General features: G+C 62.6%; 2 protein-coding genes across 3 annotated transcripts; one reads left to right on the forward strand and one right to left on the reverse strand.

Moving 5' to 3' along the window:
- Positions 1 to 137: 137 nt before the first annotated feature.
- On the forward strand, positions 138 to 8,321 carry NAA10 (N-alpha-acetyltransferase 10, NatA catalytic subunit). The gene is made up of 8 exons (XM_066570528.1): positions 138 to 250; positions 709 to 807; positions 2,534 to 2,592; positions 2,722 to 2,767; positions 4,279 to 4,394; positions 4,895 to 4,939; positions 5,231 to 5,315; positions 6,854 to 8,321. The coding sequence occupies exons 1-8, from the start codon at positions 230 to 232 to the stop codon at positions 7,094 to 7,096; spliced, it is 714 nt and encodes a 237-aa protein (XP_066426625.1). The 5' UTR covers positions 138 to 229; the 3' UTR covers positions 7,097 to 8,321.
- Positions 8,322 to 9,876: 1,555 nt separating this feature from the next.
- Positions 9,877 to 12,746, reverse strand: TSPYL2 (TSPY like 2). Of its 2 annotated transcripts, XM_066570389.1 has the most exons (8): positions 12,243 to 12,746; positions 11,400 to 12,212; positions 11,210 to 11,287; positions 11,023 to 11,134; positions 10,773 to 10,918; positions 10,622 to 10,698; positions 10,442 to 10,515; positions 9,877 to 10,282 (listed from the first exon to the last, which is right to left on the reverse strand). In XM_066570389.1, the coding sequence occupies exons 1-8, from the start codon at positions 12,726 to 12,728 to the stop codon at positions 10,200 to 10,202; spliced, it is 1,869 nt and encodes a 622-aa protein (XP_066426486.1). In that variant the 5' UTR covers positions 12,729 to 12,746; the 3' UTR covers positions 9,877 to 10,199. The 2 variants fall into 2 exon arrangements, with proteins under 2 accessions (XP_066426486.1, XP_066426485.1); XM_066570388.1 differs by having other exon boundaries at positions 11,400 to 12,746.
- Positions 12,747 to 15,366: the final 2,620 nt, after the last annotated feature.

The following is a 15,366-nucleotide window of genomic DNA, read 5'->3' on the forward strand; positions in this document are numbered from 1 at the left end:
GAAAACCTCCCACGCTCGAAACTCGCCTCTGATTGGCTGAATTCAGGGCTTATCGCCCTCTCTGCGCGCTGATTGGATGAAACTCCTGTCAATATGGCGGGATGACGGGTGGGCGGGTTCAGCGCTGATTGGTCAGAGAGGAACTTCCGGCGGAAGCGGCTCGTGAGGGGACCGGGACCGGGAGCGGCACCGGGAACGGGGAACGCGACCGGGAGCGGGAACCGTAGCCATGAACATCCGGAACGCGCGGGTGGGCGGCCCGCGAGGGCCAGGGGGGCTCGGCCAGGGAGAATTGGGCACCGGGGAGGGATCTGCCGGTGATACCGGGCCATGGCGGGAGCTGTGAGGGGAACACCGGGATCTGAGGGGAGCACCGGGACATGCGAGGGGGAACTGGGGATTTATGAGGTGTCTGAGGTGGGGACCGTGCTCCGATTGGTGCTTACCGGGCCTCGAACCGGGAGAACCGGGATCTGAGGGGAACACCGGGATCTGAGGGGGACACCGAGATCTGAGGGGGACACCGGGATTGGGGAGCGGTACCGGGTCCTGAGGGGGGCTCTGAGGGGATCCCGGTACCGTTTGGGCGCTCTGAGGTGGATCCGTGCTTGGAGGAGGCTCTGAGGCCTCTCCCGGTGTTGGGGAGCACCGGGGCCGGTTCTGGGGTGACTCCCCCGGTTCTCCTCCGGTTCCGCTTGCTCCCGGTAGCCCGAGGACCTGATGAACATGCAGCACTGCAACCTGCTCTGCCTGCCCGAGAACTACCAGATGAAATATTATTTCTACCACGGCCTCTCCTGGCCTCAGGTGTGGCTCTGGATCCGCCCCGGGATTACCGGGATTACTGGGATTTAACCCCCCCTTCCCCGGATTTAACCCCACCCCGGTGCCCCTCGGTCTCCTCCAGAACACCTGGATCCCTCCTTGGCACACCTGGGGTACTGAATTTCACACCAGGACCCCCTGGATCCCCTTCCCAGGGACACCTGGCCCCTCCCAGGGGCACCTGGATTTCCTCCCCCCCTGCCCCAGGCACACCTGCCCCCCCCTTTCCCCCAGGACCCCCTGGAATTCCCCCAGGACCCCCTGGAATTCCCCCCAGGACACCCTGGAATTCCCCCAGGACCCCCTGGAATTCCCCCCAGGACCCCCTGGAATCCCCCCCATCCACACCTGACCCCCTTCACCCCTTTCACACCCCCCATTGTCACCTGTCCCCTTTGTCCCCCTCCCATTGTCCCCTGTCCCATTGTCCCCCATTGTCCCCTGTTCCCCCCCATTGTTCCCTGTCCCCATTGTCCCCTGTCCCATTGTCACCTGTTTTGTCCAATTGTCACCTGTCCCCCCATTGTCCCCTGTCCCCATTGTCCCCTGTCCCATTGTCACCTTTGTCCCCTGTCCCACTGTCCCCTGTCCCACTGTCCCCATTGTCCCCTGTCCCACTGTCCCCATTGTCCCCTGTCCCACTGTCCCCTGTCCCACTGTCCCCTGTCCCATTGTCCCCATTGTCCCCGTCCCACTGTCCCCTGTCCCATTGTCCCCACTGTCCCCTGTCCCACTGTCCCCTGTCCCATTATCCCGTCCCATTGTCACCTGTCCCATTGTCCCCTGTCCCATTGTCACCTGTTTTGTCCCATTGTCCCCTGTCCCACTGTCCCCTGTCCCACTGTCCCCTGTCCCATTGTCACCTCTGTCCCCTGTCCCACTGTCCCCTGTCCCATTGTCACCTCTGTCCCCTGTCCCCACTGTCCCCTGTCCCACTGTCCCCTGTCCCATTGTCCCCATTGTCCCCATTGTCCCCTGTCCCATTGCCCCCTGTTCCCCATTGTCCCCTGTCCCATTGTCCCCTGCCCCCATTGTCCCCTGTCCCATTATCCCCATTGTCCCCTGTCCCATTGTCCCCTGTCCCACTGTCCCCTGTCCCATTGTCACCTGTCCCATTGTCACCTGTCCCCCATTGCCCCGTCCCATTGTCACCTTTGTCCCCTGTTCCCCATTGCCCCCTGTCCCATTGCCCCCTGTCCCACTGTCCCCTGTCCCACTGTCCCCTCTCCCATTGTCCCCCATTGCCCCCTGTCCCATTGTCACCTCTTCCCCCTCATTGTCCCCTGTCCCCTTTGTTCCCCTCCCATTGTCCCCTGTCCCATTGTCACCTGTCCCATTGTCACCTTTGTCCCCTGTTTCCCATTGTCCCCTGTCCCACTGTCCCACTGTCCCCTGTCCCACTGTCCCCTGTCCCACTGTCACCTCTGTCCCCTGTCCCACTGTCCCCTGTCCCACTGTCCCCATTGTCCCCACTGTCCCCTGTCCCATTGTCACCTCTGTCCCCTGTCCCACTGTCCCCTGTCCCACTGTCCCCTGTCCCATTGTCACCTCTGTCCCCTGTCCCCTGTCCCACTGTCCCCTGTCCCACTGTCCCACTGTCCCCTGTCCCCTGTCCCACTGTCCCCTGTCCCATTGTCACCTCTGTCCCCTGTCCCACTGTCCCCTGTCCCATTGTCACCTCTGTCCCCTGTCCCCATTGTCCCCCCAGCTCTCGTACATCGCCGAGGATGAGAACGGGAAGATCGTCGGTTACGTCCTGGCCAAGATGTGAGTGTGGGACCCCCCCCCCCCGAGTGTGGGACCCCCACCCCATTTTCTGCCCTTTTGGGGGGTCCCCGGGGGGATTTGGGGGGGGTCTCACCCCTCTAACCCCCCCTCCTCCCTGTGTGCCTGTAGGGAGGAAGACCCCGATGATGTCCCCCATGGGCACATCACCTCTCTGGTGAGATTGGGGGGGGTCCTGGGGGGATTTGGGGGTCCTGGAGGGGTTTGGGGGGTCCTGGAGGGGTTTGGGGGGTCCTGGAATAGATCAGAGGCGTTTGGGGGGTCCTGGAGGCGTTTGGGGGGCTCTGGGAGGGGTTTGGGGGGGTCTGGAGGGGTTTGGGGGGTCCTGGAGGGGTTTGGGGGGTCCTGGAGGGCTTTGGGGGACTCTGGGAGGGGTTTGGGGGGTCCTGGAGGGGTTTGGGGGACTCTGGGAGGGGTTTGGGGGACTCTGGGTGGGGTTTGGGGGGTCCTGGAGGGGTTTGAGGGGCTCTGGGAGGGGTTTGGGGGGGTCCTGGAATAGATCAGAGGGGCTTGGGGGGGTCCTGGAGGGGTTTGGGGGGGTCCTGAGGTGTCTTGGGGGTCACCTGAGAGCTTGGATGGGTTTGGGGGGGCTCCTTCAGGGTCTTTGGGGTCACCTGAGGGTTCGGGGGTGGCTCTTGGGATGGGTTTGGGGGGGTTCATTGAGTGGTCCTATGGGGGTTTTGGGGTGCCCTGGGTGTTTTTGGGGTGTCCCATCCCATTTTTGGGGTCTTCTGGGTGTTTTTGGGGTTTCCCATCCCGTTTTTGGGGTGTCTCACCCCGTTTTGGGGTTCCCCTGGGTGTTTCTGGGGTGTCCCATCCCATTTTTGGGTTCCCGTGGGTGTTTTTGGGGTGTCCCATTCCATTTTTGGGGTGTCCCATCCCGTTTTCGGGTTCCCTGGTTGCTTTTCTGGGGTGTCCCATCCCGTTTTTGGGGTCTTCTGGGTGTTTTTGGGGTGTCCCATCCCATTTTTGGGGTGCCCCATCTCATTTTTGGGTATCCTGGTTGGTTTTCTGGGGTGTCCCATCCCGTTTTTGTGTTCCCCTGGGTGTTTTTGGGGTGTCTCACCCCGTTTTTGAGGTCCTGTGGGGGTTTTTGTGTTCCTCTGGGTGTTTTGGGGTTTCCCATCCCGTTTCTGTGGTGTCCCATCCCATTTTTGGGGTTTCCCATCCCGTTTTCGGGGTGTCTCACCCCATTTTCGGGTTTCCCATCCCATTTTTGCGGTGTCCCATCCCGTTTTTGCGGTGTCCCATCCCGTTTTCGGGGTGTCTCACCCCATTTTTGGGGTTTCCCATCCCGTTTTTGGGGTGTCCCATCCCGTTTCTGTGGTGTCCCACCCCGTTTTCGTGGTGTCTCACCCCGTTTTTGGGGTGTCCCATCCCGTTTCTGTGGTGTCCCACCCCGTTTTCGTGGTGTCTCACCCCATTTTTGGGGTTTCCCATCCCATTTTCAGGGTGTCCCACCCCGTTTTTGGGGTTTCCCACCCCGTTTTCGGGGTGTCTCACCCCGTTTTTCGGGTTTCCCATCCCGTTTTTGCGGTGTCCCATCCCGTTTTTGGGGTTTCCCACCCCGTTTTTGGGGTTTCCCACCCCGTTTTCGGGGTGTCTCACCCCATTTTCGGGGTTTCCCACCCCGTTTTCGGGGTGTCTCACCCCGTTTTGGCTCCCCAGGCGGTGAAGCGCTCCCACCGGCGCCTGGGGCTGGCGCAGAAGCTGATGGACCAGGCCAGCCGGGCCATGATCGAGAACTTCAACGCCAAATACGTGAGCCTGCACGTGCGCAAGAGGTGCCACCCCAAAATACCCCGGGCACCCCAAAAACTCCCTGAGGAACCCCAAAAAATCCCTGAGAGACCCCAAATCTCCCTGAGGAACCCTCAGGTGTCACCAAAACCCTCAAGGGACCCTCAGGTGACCCCAAAACCATCAAGGGACCCTCAGGTGACCCCAAAACCATCAAGGGATCCTCAGGTGACCCCAAAACCCTCAAGAAATCCTCAAGTGACCCCAAAACCCTCAAGGGACCCTCAGGTGTCCCCAAAACTCCTCAAGGAACCCTCAGGTGATGCCAAAACCCTCAAGGGACCCTCAGGTAACCCCAAAACCCCTCAAGGAACCTTCAAGAAACCCTCAGGTGTCCCCAAAACCCTCAAGGAATCCTCAGGTGACCCCAAAACTCCTCATGAAATCCTCAGGTGACCCCAAAATCCCTCAAGGAACCCTCAGGTGACCCCAAAACCCCTCGAGGGACCCCCCAAAATGACCCCACCCCATTTGTCCTTGGCAGTAACCGGGCAGCGCTGCACCTCTACTCCAACACCCTCAACTTCCAGTGAGTCTGGGGCAATTTGGGGGGGCCAGGAGAAATTTTGGGGGGTCTGGGGAGGTTTTGGGGGGTTTTGGGGGGTTTTGGGGGGGTTTTGGGGGGTTTTGAGGGGCTTTTGGGATGGGTTTGGGGGGCTCCTGGAGGGGTTTTGGGAGGGTCCTGTGGGGGTTTTTTGGGTTCCCCAGGTGGTTTTTGGGGTGTTCCGCGCCGTTTTTGGGGTGCCCAATCCCACGTTTGGGTTCTCCTGGGTGTTTTTTGGGGTGCCCCCCGTTTGCGAGCCCCCCAAAATCCCCTCAGGATCAGCGAGGTGGAGCCCAAGTACTACGCGGACGGGGAGGACGCCTACGCCATGAAACGGGACCTGAGCCAGATGGCAGAGGAGGTGCAGCCCCCACCCCCCTGGGACCCCCCAAAAACTCCTCATGAACCCCCAAAAACTCCTCATGAACCCCCAAAACTCCTCATGAACCCCAAAAACTCCTCATGAACCCCAAAAACTCCTCATGAACCCCCCAAAACTCCTCATGAACCCCAAAAACTCCTCATGAACCCCGGGACCCCCCAAAACTCCTCATGAACCCCCAAAACTCCTCTTGAACCCCCAAAACTCCTCATGAACCCCAAAAACTCCTCATGAACCCCCATTCCCACCTGGGACCCCCAAAAACTCCTCATGAACCCCCTGTCCCCACCTCGGGACCCCCCCAAAATCCTGTCCAACTCTGGGAACCCTAAAAACATCCAGGGGACCCCAAAATGGGCTGGGACCCCCAAAAACCCCCATGGGAACCCCCAGGGGACCCCAAAACTGGCTGGGAGACCCCAAAAACGTCCATGGGACCCCCACAAAACCTCCCCATCCCAACATGGGACCCCCAAAAATGTCCCCAAACTGGGACCCCCCAAAACCCTCCTGGAGGAGCTTCCAGGGACCCCAAAATCCCTCCTGGGGGGATTCCACCCCCCTGGGACCCCCAAAAACCCTCCCTATACCCCCATGGAACCCCAAAATCCCACCTGGAGGAGCTTCCAGGACCCCCAAAAATCCTCCCCATCCCACCATGGGATCCCCCAAAAACTTCCCCATATCCCCTGGGACCCCCAAAAAAACCTCCTGGGGGGGCTTCCAGGGACCCCAAAATCCCTCCTGGGGGGGATTCCACCCCCCTGGGACCCCCAAAAAACTTCCCCCTCACTCTGGGACCCCCAAAAACCCCCCCCAAAAACCCTCCCCAAATCCCCTGGGACCCCCCAAAACCCTCCTGGAGGAGCTTCCAGGGACCCCCAAAAAACCTCCCCAACCCTGAGACCCCCCAAAAATCCTCCCCAAATCCCCTGGGACCCCTAAAATCCCTCCTGGGGGGGATTCCAATCAGCCTGGGACCCCCAAAAATCCTCCCTATACCCCCATGGAACCCCAAAATCCCACCTGGAGGAGCTTCCAGGACCTCCAAAAACCCTCCTGGGGGGCTTCAAGTGACCTCAAGAACCCTCCTGGGGGGCTTCCATCATCCCTGGGACCCCCAAAAACCTCCCCAAATCCCCTGGGACCCCCAAAATCCCTCTTGGAGGAGCTTGCAGGGACCCCAAAAACCCTCCCGGGGGGCTTCAAGGGCCCCCAAAATCCCTCCTGGGGGGCTTCCATCATCCCTGGGACCCCCAAAAAACTTCCCCCTCACTCTGGGACCCCCAAAAACCCTCCCCAAATCCCCTGGGACCCCCAAAATCCCTCCTGGAGGAGCTTCCAGGGACCCCCCAAAAAACCTCCCCAACCCTGAGACCCCCCAAAAACCTTCCTAGGGGAAACCCAGCCACACTGGGACCCCCCAAAACACTCTCCACCCCCCCTGGGACCCCCCAAAATCCTTCCTGGGGGTCTTCCACACACCCCCCCAATTTTAACCCCTTGTGTCCCCCCAGCTGAGGAAGCAGCTGGAGCAGAAGGAGCGGGGTCGCCCCCCAGCCCCCAGCGAGCCCCCCCGAGGTGGGGACGGGGTCTGCGGCTCTGGGGGGACCCCCACGAACCCCCCGACCCCGGGGGGAGCCCCCCAACAGCAGCAGGAGGACGGGGGGGGGGACAGCAAAGACCTGAGCGAGGTCAGCGAGACCACGGAGAGCACGGACGTGAAGGACAGCTCGGAGGCCTCGGATTCCGCCTCATAGAGACCCCCCAAAAATCAACGAGGAACCCCCAAAATAATCCCTGGGACCCCCGGGAGCCCCTGCAAAAAAAATCTCTGGGGTTTTGCCCAAAAAATCCCCGGGAGCCCCCCCAAAAATCCCCAGGAGGCACCGCAAAAAATCTCCCAGACCTCCCGCAAAAATCCCTGGGACCCCTCCCCAAAAATCCCCAGGAGCCCCCCCAAAAATCCCCGGGAGCTCCCCCAAAAAATCTCTGGGGTCTCCAGGAGCCTGCCCAAAAATTCCCAGGAGCCCCCCCAAAAATTCCTGGGAGCTCTCCCAAAAAATTTCTGGGATACCCAGGAGCCCCCCCCAAAAAAATCTCTGGGACCCCCAGGGCCCACCCCAAAAATCCCCAGGATCCCCCCCAAAAAATCTCCCAGACCTCCCGCAAAAATCCCTGGGATCCCTCCCCAAAAATCCCCGGGAGTCCCCCCCAAAAATACTCTGGGGTCTCCAGGAGCCTCCCCAAAAATCCCCAGGAGCCCCCCCAAAAATTCCTGGGAGCTCTCCCAAAAAATTTCTGGGATACCCAGGAGCCCCCCCTAAAAATCTCCAGGAATCTCCCCAAAAAAATCTCTGGGACCCCCAGGGCCCACCCCAAAAATCCCCAGGATCCCCCCCAAAAATCCCTGGGACCCCCAGGAGTCCCCCCAAAAATCCCCAGGAGCCCCCCCAAAAAATCTGTGGGACACCCAGAAGCCCCCCCAAAAATCCCTGGAGTCCCCAAAAAATCTCTGGGATCCCCAGGAGCCCCCCCCAAAAATACCTGGGAGCCTCCCGAAAAAATCTCTGGGACCCCCGGGAGCCCCCCCAAAAAAATCACTGGGACCCCTGGGAACTCCCACAAAATCCCCGGGAACCCCCCAAAAAATCCCCAGGACCCCCCCAGATTTCTGGGACCCCCAGGAGGCCCCCCCAAAAACCCCTGGGAGGCTCCACAAAAAAATCTCTGTGACCCCAGGGAGCCCCCACAAAAAATCCCCAGAAGCCCCCCCAAAAAAACCCCTGGGACCCTTGGGACCCCCCCAAAAAATCCCTGGGACTTCCAGGAGCCCCCCCAAAAAAATCTCTGGGAACCCCTGCAAAAAATCCCTGGGACCCCCCCCAGAACCCCTGGGAGCCCCCCAAAAAATCTCAGGGACCCCCGGGAGCCCCCCAGGACCCCTCGGTGCTGGCGGGGGGCATTAAAGCCCCTCTGTCTCCAGGCTCGGCTCTTTCTTTGTGGGGGGCTCGTGGATTTTGGGGGCTCGACCCCTCCCTAAAGGGTTAAAGCGATATGGGCGGGGCTTGGGTTGACCACGCCCCCGAAGGAAATGGGTGGATCCGCTGGGGGCGTGGTCTATGCAGATTTGCGTCTCGCTGATTGGCGGAGACGCGCGGTTGTGGCGCCCTCTGGCGGAAGGACGGGGAAGGGCAGGCGGCGCTGATGGGGCGGGCGGGGAACGGGACCGGGAACGGGATCGGGACCGGGACCGGAGCCAGGCTGGGACAGCGGGAACGGGATCGGGACCGGGAACGGGATCGGGACCGGGAACGGGATTGGGAACGGGACCGGAGCCAGGCTGGGGCAGCGGGAACGGGAACGGGACCGGAGCCAGGCTGGGACAGCGGGAACGGGACCGGGACCGGGAACGGGACCCGAGCCAGGCTGGGACAGCAGGAACGGGATCGGGAACGGAGCCAGGCTGGGACAGCGGGAACGGGATCGGGAACGGGACCGGAGCCAGGCTGGGACAGCGGGAACGGGATCGGGACCGGGAACGGGACCCGAGCCAGGCTGGGGCAGCGGGAACAGGGCCAGGAACGGGACCGGGACTGGGATTGGGACCGGAGCGAGGCTGGGACACCGAGATCAGAACCGGGACCGGGACTGGGATTGGAGCAAGGCTGGGACACTGAGAACAGGAACGGGACCGGGAACGAGATTGGGACCGGCACCAGGACGGGACGGGAACGGGATCGGGATCAGAGTGAGGCTGGGGCAGCAGGAATGGGAACGGGATCAGGAACGGGACCAGAACCGGAGCGAGGCTGGGGCAGCGGAAACAAGGCCAGGAACGGGATCGGGACCGGGACCAGGATTGGGATCGGGAACTGGACCGGGACTGGAGCGAGGCTCGGACACCGGGAACAGGATCAGGATGGGAGAGAGGGCACCGGGAACTGGATTGGGACCAGGACCGGGAACGGGATTGGGACCGGAGCGAGGTTGGGACAGCGGGATCAGGATCGGGATGGGAGAAAGGCTGGGGCAGCAGGACTGGAACTGGAACCAGGACCGAAGCAAGGCTGGGGAAGCAGGAACGGGATCGGGACCGGGATTGAGACCGGGACCAGAGCCAGGCTGGGGCAGCGGGACCAGAACCAGGAACGGGACCGGGACTGGGACCAGAGCGAGGCTGGGACACCGGGAATGGGATTGGGACTGGGATTGGGACTGGAGAGAAGCTGGGGCAGCGGGACTGGGATCGGGAACGGGACAGGGACCGGAGCAAGGCTGGGACACCGGGAACGGGACCGGGACCGGGACCAGAGCAAGGCTGGGGCAGGAAAGGGATGGAAACTGGGAGGGGGGAACCAGGACCGTGAGATGGAGGCACCGGGACCGGGATGGAAACGGGGCAGGGGAGTACCGGAACCGGCGAGGATGAGGAGGAGAATTCCACCACAAATTCTGGGAGATGCCAGGAACAGGGGAGTAAAACCACCCTGAAATCGCCCCCCAGCTCCCTTGGGGTTCAAGGGGAGATCTCTGTAAATCTGTTAAAACTTTCTCTTTATTATAATATAACTTTAGATATAAAAAGCAAATTTTACAAGTTTTTAACCCAAAATGTACAAAAAATGGTCAGGAAATTGTTGAGTTTCTCCCCTTTGTGTGTGATGGGTGGGTGTGGGGGAGGGGTTTAGGGAGATGCCCCCCAGGGTGGGGGAGATTTGGGGGTCCCCAAAAAAAAGGGGGGAAGGGGGGGGGTGAAAGGCCTTCGAACACCCTGAGCTGTGTTGGGGGCCCCCAGCCCCTCATTACCCGCAATTCCAGGGGGGGTGGAGATGTGCAGCACCCCCAAATCCCCCCCCCACATTAAATTCTGCCCCTGTTGGGGTCTTTCTGCCCCACGGGGGGGTTGGGGGGCTCCTCTGTTGGGATTTCTTCCACACCGCTGCCTGAAAGGGGGAAAATTGGGGGGCACAAAATCAGCTCCTACCCCCCTTCCAAGAGAACTATGGGGGGGGGGGTTTCACCCTCCATTTCCTCTGGTTTGGGGGTCCCCCCCCCCAGCTTTGGGGTGTCCCCAGGGTGGAGAGGGAGGGGGGGTCTCTTACCATCCCCATCATCTGGGATCTCCTGCACATCCTCATCATCATCCAGGATCACCACGCAGTCCTCGCCGCTCTCACTGGGGAAAATTGAAAATTTTCGTTCATGGCGGGGGGGGGGGGGGTTGAAAATTGAAAATTTGGGGTTCCCTCCCTCCCCAAACCCCACTCTGGGGTGCAGCTCACCTGTCGGGGGGTCCCTCAGCGCCCTCCCCCAGCAGGTAGAACTGGAGAGGGTTGGGCCAAAGCTCCTCCTTGATGATCTGAAGAGAGAGATGGGGGAGTTCAGGGGGGTACTGGCAGGTGGAACTGGGAGCACTGGGAGCACCGGGCTCACCTCAGCCACACGATCCCCTGCAGGGAAGCTGTGATCCCCAAACCAAGCAAAGAAGCTCCGAGGGGCCGGGGGTCCCTTGTGGCGGCGGGACCGGGGGTCCTGGCCCTGCCACCACCGGATGGGGGTCGAGTGGGACACCAGGTGACCTGAGAGGAGGGACAACACACCGTGAGGTCGCTCTGCAGCCCCCAAACCCCCTCTCTGAGCTGTAAGAACTTGGGGTTCCCCCCATCCTTGCCCCAACACCCACCGGAGGGGCCGCGCACGAACTCCTTGGCCACGACGTCGTTCTGGAAATAGGGGTTGACGCTGAAGAAGAACCGGATCCGACAGCCAGGGCGGCTCTGCCCGAACTCCTCCACCTGCAAACCCAGCTGTGTCACCTCGGGGAGGGGCTCACAGCACCCCAAATGTCCCCCCCAAACCCCTCCAGGCACCTGCAGGCTCGTCATGTAGCTCAGCGCGTCCTCGTCGCGGTCGCTGATCATGGCCGAGAGCTGCGGGTGGTTCAAGAACTGGGCACGAGGAGAGGGTCAAGGAAAGATCTGGAAGTTCCTCTGTACCCCCACACCCCCCCCCCCCACCCCAAAATTCCAAAATTTCAACCCCCCCCGTCCCCAAGGATACAGCAGTGACCCAGAAGCCGGGGATGTGCTGGATGAGGCGGTTGCGGCGCTGCAGGTGCGGCCGGCGGCGGAGGCAGAAGCGGGCGCGGAGGCGGCGGAAAGCTCGGGCTGCCTCCTCCTCCACGGCCTCCAGCTCCAGCTGAACGGCCTCCAGAGCCGCCAGGTACCTCGCAGGGCCTTCATCCCGCTCCTGCTCCTCCTCCTCCTCCTCCTCGTCCTCATCCAGCGAGATCACCGCGCTCTCCTCGGCCGCCGGGACCCCCGTGGGCTCCAGGACCCCGGGGCTCTGCCCCACGCAGGGTCCCGTGGGTTCCAGGCCCTCCTCGGGCTCTGTGGAGAACTCCACGCCTCCTTTCTGCTCTCTGTCCCACCTCACGTGGCCGGTGATGGTGCTCTCCAGGCTTTCTGTGTCTTCTCTGCTGGCTTCCAAGCCCTCCAAGCTGGTGTCCAGGTTTCTCTCCCTCTCTACGCCGGCCCTGGGTCTCGTAGGGGGCTTGGCTTTGCGCCTGTTGGTGCTTTTCTGCTCCCCACCAGGACAAGCATCACTCTCCACGCTCCCCAGGACCTTGGGGGTGGTCTCCAAGCCCCCTTTGCTCCTTCTGCCCTGCTCCAAGCAGCGAGTGACAGCCGTCTCCAGGCTCCCTTTGCGCCCATTGGTGCTCCCAGGGCTCCCTGTGACCTCCCTGCTGGTCTCCAGACCACTCTGGGCCTCTCTGGTGGTCTCCAGGCTTCCTTTGGATTCCGTGGGAGTCTCCAGGACACTCTTGTTCTTCTCCAAGGAGTGTGTGGCAGCAATTTCCAGATCTCCCATGTCCTCTCTGGTGGTCTCCATCCCCTCTTTGACATCTCTGGTGGTCTCCATCCCCTCTTTGACCTCTCTGGTGGTCTCCAAACCCCCTTTTTCCTCCTCCGAGCACTCACTCCTTGTGTTCTCCAGGCTCCCTTCGCATCCGTTGATGGTCTCCAGCTCTCCCTTGGCCTCCTCGGTGGTCTCTGAGCTGGCTGTGACCTCCTCGGTGACTTTCCCGGGGATCTCAAGCCCCTTCTTGGGGGTCTCCAGCCCCTCCCCGGTCAAAGCCGCCATCTCCGAGCAGCCGCCAGGGGGCGCTCGCTCGTCCCCGCCGCCGCCGCCCCGCGCATGCCCGGACCCGTCGCCCCGCGCGCGCGCGCTGCGGCCCTCACCACGACCTCCGGCGGGGGTGGGGGAACGCGCCGTCTCCTCCCCGCGGTTAACGGCGGCGGCGGCGGCGGAGCCCGTCCCGGTGGGCTCGTCCAGACGGCGGAGCTTGGCCGGGGACGGTCGTTCTGTCCCGGCCCCGGCCCCGCTCATGGCGGCGGCTCCGGCGCCCGCCAGCGGCCGAAAAAGCGCGCGCGCCGCCGCCGCCGCCGCCGAGGCCCCGCCCACCCCGCTCGTCACTCGCGCGCTGCCCCATTGGCCGGTTGCCATGGCGACGCCCGTCACGCGGGGCGGGCGGGAAAAGGGCGGCCAATGGGAACGCGTCGCTTTGGCGGGCTCCGGGGAGCGCGGTGGGCGGGGCCGGGGGGAGCCGCGCGCTCATGCGCAGCGCGAGGAGCGCACGTGCGGGCGGCGCGAGAGCCGCGGCTGTGAGGGGAGAGGCTCCGCCCCCCTCCCGTCATGAGGGGCTGAGGGAACGTGAGGGCGGTGAGACCCTCCCGGAGGGGACGGGTTCCCTTCCACGCTGTCACCTGAGGGACTGAGACTCTCCCTGAAGGGCTGAGGGAGTGTGAGGGCGGCGGGACCCTCCTGGAGGCGACGGGTTCCCTCCACACTGTCACCTGAGGGGCTTGGGACCCTCCCTCAGGGGCTGAGGGCGTAGGAGGGCGGTGGGACCCTCCCGGAAGGGACAGGATTTCTCTTTCTCCTCAGTGAGTATAGAGGGGCTGGGACCCCCCCAATGTCACCTGAGGGACTGAGACCCTCTCTCAGGGGCTGAGGGATCGGGGACACTCCCTCACGGGCTGAGGGAGCTTGAGGGCAGCAAGACCCCTTCGGAAGGGACAGGATTTATTTCCATTTCTCCTCAGTGCGTATAGAGGGGTTGAGACCCCCCAATGTCACCTGAGGAACTGGGACCCTCCCTTAGGGGCTAAGGGGGCGTGAGGGCAGCAGGACCCTCCTGGAGGGGACGGGTTCCCTTCCACGCTGTCACCTGAGGGATTGGGTACCTTCCCTGAGGGGCTGAGGGAGCGTGAGGGCGGTGGGACCCCTCCGGAGGGGACAGGATTTCCATTTCTCCTCAGTGAGTATAGAGGGGCTGGGGTCACTCAATGTCACCTGAGGGACTGGGACCCTCCCTCAGGGGCTGAGGGACTGCAGGGGTGGGCAGGACGCCCCCAGAAGGGACAGAATTTCTCCTCAGTGAGTATAGAGGGGCTGGGAACCTCCCCAGTGTCACCTGAGGGACTGAGACCCTCCTATGGTCACTTCAGAGGGGCTGCCCCCCCTCCGCCATTACCTGAGGGGCTGAGGGCCTGTGGGTGCTGGCGGGGGTCCCCCCACTGAGGGGCTGGGACCCCCACACGATGTCACCCAAAGGACTGAGGGACTGCAGGAGGAGCAGAACATCCGGACATGACAGGACACCGGCACAGTGAGTCCAGAGGGGCTGGGACACACCCTGAGGGGAGGAGGACACCATAGGGGACAGCATCTCCCCCACAGGGAGCGCAAAGGGACTGGGACACCCCCCCCGACAGTGACTTGAGAATGGCTGTGTCATCCCCCCACACCTGAGGGGACAGGAGGGACAGGAGCACCAGCCACACTGGCCACCTCCAGGAGGCTCAGGACCCCCCCAGCTGCTCCCAGGACCCTTGGGATCCCCCCTAGTGCTTCCAAGGGGCCTTAGGACCACCCCCCACTTCATCCTAGGGGATCAGGACCCCCCCAGCTGCTCCCAGGACACTCAGAACTCCCCAAGTTCTTCAAGACCCCTTCCCCAGCTGCTTCCAGGACACTCGGGACCCCCCAAATGCCTCCAAGGGGCCTTAGGACCACTCCCCACTTCATCCTAGGGGGTTCACGACCCCCCCCAAGCTGTTCCCAGAACATTCAGGACTCCCCCAATTTTTCAAGACCCCCCACCCCAGCTGCTCCCAGGACATTCAGGACTCCCCCAAATTCTTCAAGACCCCCTCCCCAACTACTCCCAGTGCACTCAGAACCCCCCAAGTTCTTCAAGGGGGGACTCAAGACCCCCCCCCAGCTGCTCCCAGGACACTCAGGACCCTCCAGTTCTTTAGGGGGGCTCAAGACCCCCACTCCAACTACTCCCAGTGCACTCAGGACCCCCCAGTTCTTCAAGGGGGGACTCAAGACCCCCCCCTCAGCTGTTCCCAGGACACTCAGGACCCTCCAGTTCTTTAGGGGGGCTCAGGACCCCCACCCCAGCTGCTCCCAAGATATTCAGGACCCCCCCCAGTTCTTCAGGGAGGCTCAGGACGCCCACCCCAGGACACTCAGGACCCCCCCAGGCTGTCACCGACCCTTCTATCGCGACATGGCTCCCATGTCACGACAGCCCCAGGTGAGCCTGCGCCATCCCCAGGGGGGCCGTTTGTCACCCAGGGCCCCCTCGTGACCTTTGCTGGGACCTTCCCCGAGGGCAGGAAACGGCTGTGACAGCGACACCAGAGGGGGGGGGACCCAGCCCCAACCCCATAAACAGAGACAGAGACCCCTCCCCTTCCCCCCCACCCCAAAATTACACCCCCACCCCAAAAATCCCCCCCCCCCACGACAAGAACTCGGGGACACCATCGTTCCATGGCTGTATGTACACAGGGGGCGCCCCAAAACCCGGGTGGGGTGCACATGATTCGGGGGGAGAAGGGGGTCCCACAAAGTGACAGTGCCCCCACCCTGCTGTGGGTGGGGCAGTTTGGGGGTGCCCTTCCATTTTGGGGGGTGGCCTCCCATTTGGGGGGTGCCCCTCCATTTGGGGGTG

This window comes from Molothrus aeneus, unplaced genomic scaffold (genome assembly GCF_037042795.1).
Source record: "Molothrus aeneus isolate 106 unplaced genomic scaffold, BPBGC_Maene_1.0 scaffold_30, whole genome shotgun sequence".
Classification (NCBI taxonomy): domain Eukaryota; kingdom Metazoa; phylum Chordata; class Aves; order Passeriformes; family Icteridae; genus Molothrus; species Molothrus aeneus.

Coding starts and splice junctions, on each gene's coding strand:
- NAA10 (XM_066570528.1), top strand. CDS start 230: ATGAACATCCGGAACGCGCGG. Junction 2,768..4,278: donor ATGGGCACATCACCTCTCTG/GTGAGATTGGGG, acceptor TTGGCTCCCCAG/GCGGTGAAGCGCTCCCACCG. Junction 5,316..6,853: donor TGAGCCAGATGGCAGAGGAG/GTGCAGCCCCCA, acceptor GTGTCCCCCCAG/CTGAGGAAGCAGCTGGAGCA.
- TSPYL2 (XM_066570388.1), bottom strand. CDS start 12,728: ATGAGCGGGGCCGGGGCCGGGACAGAACGACCGTCCCCGGCCAAGCTC. Junction 10,919..11,022: donor GTTCGTGCGCGGCCCCTCCG/GTGGGTGTTGGG, acceptor CCCTCCTCTCAG/GTCACCTGGTGTCCCACTCG. Junction 10,699..10,772: donor CAGGGGATCGTGTGGCTGAG/GTGAGCCCGGTG, acceptor CTCTCTCTTCAG/ATCATCAAGGAGGAGCTTTG.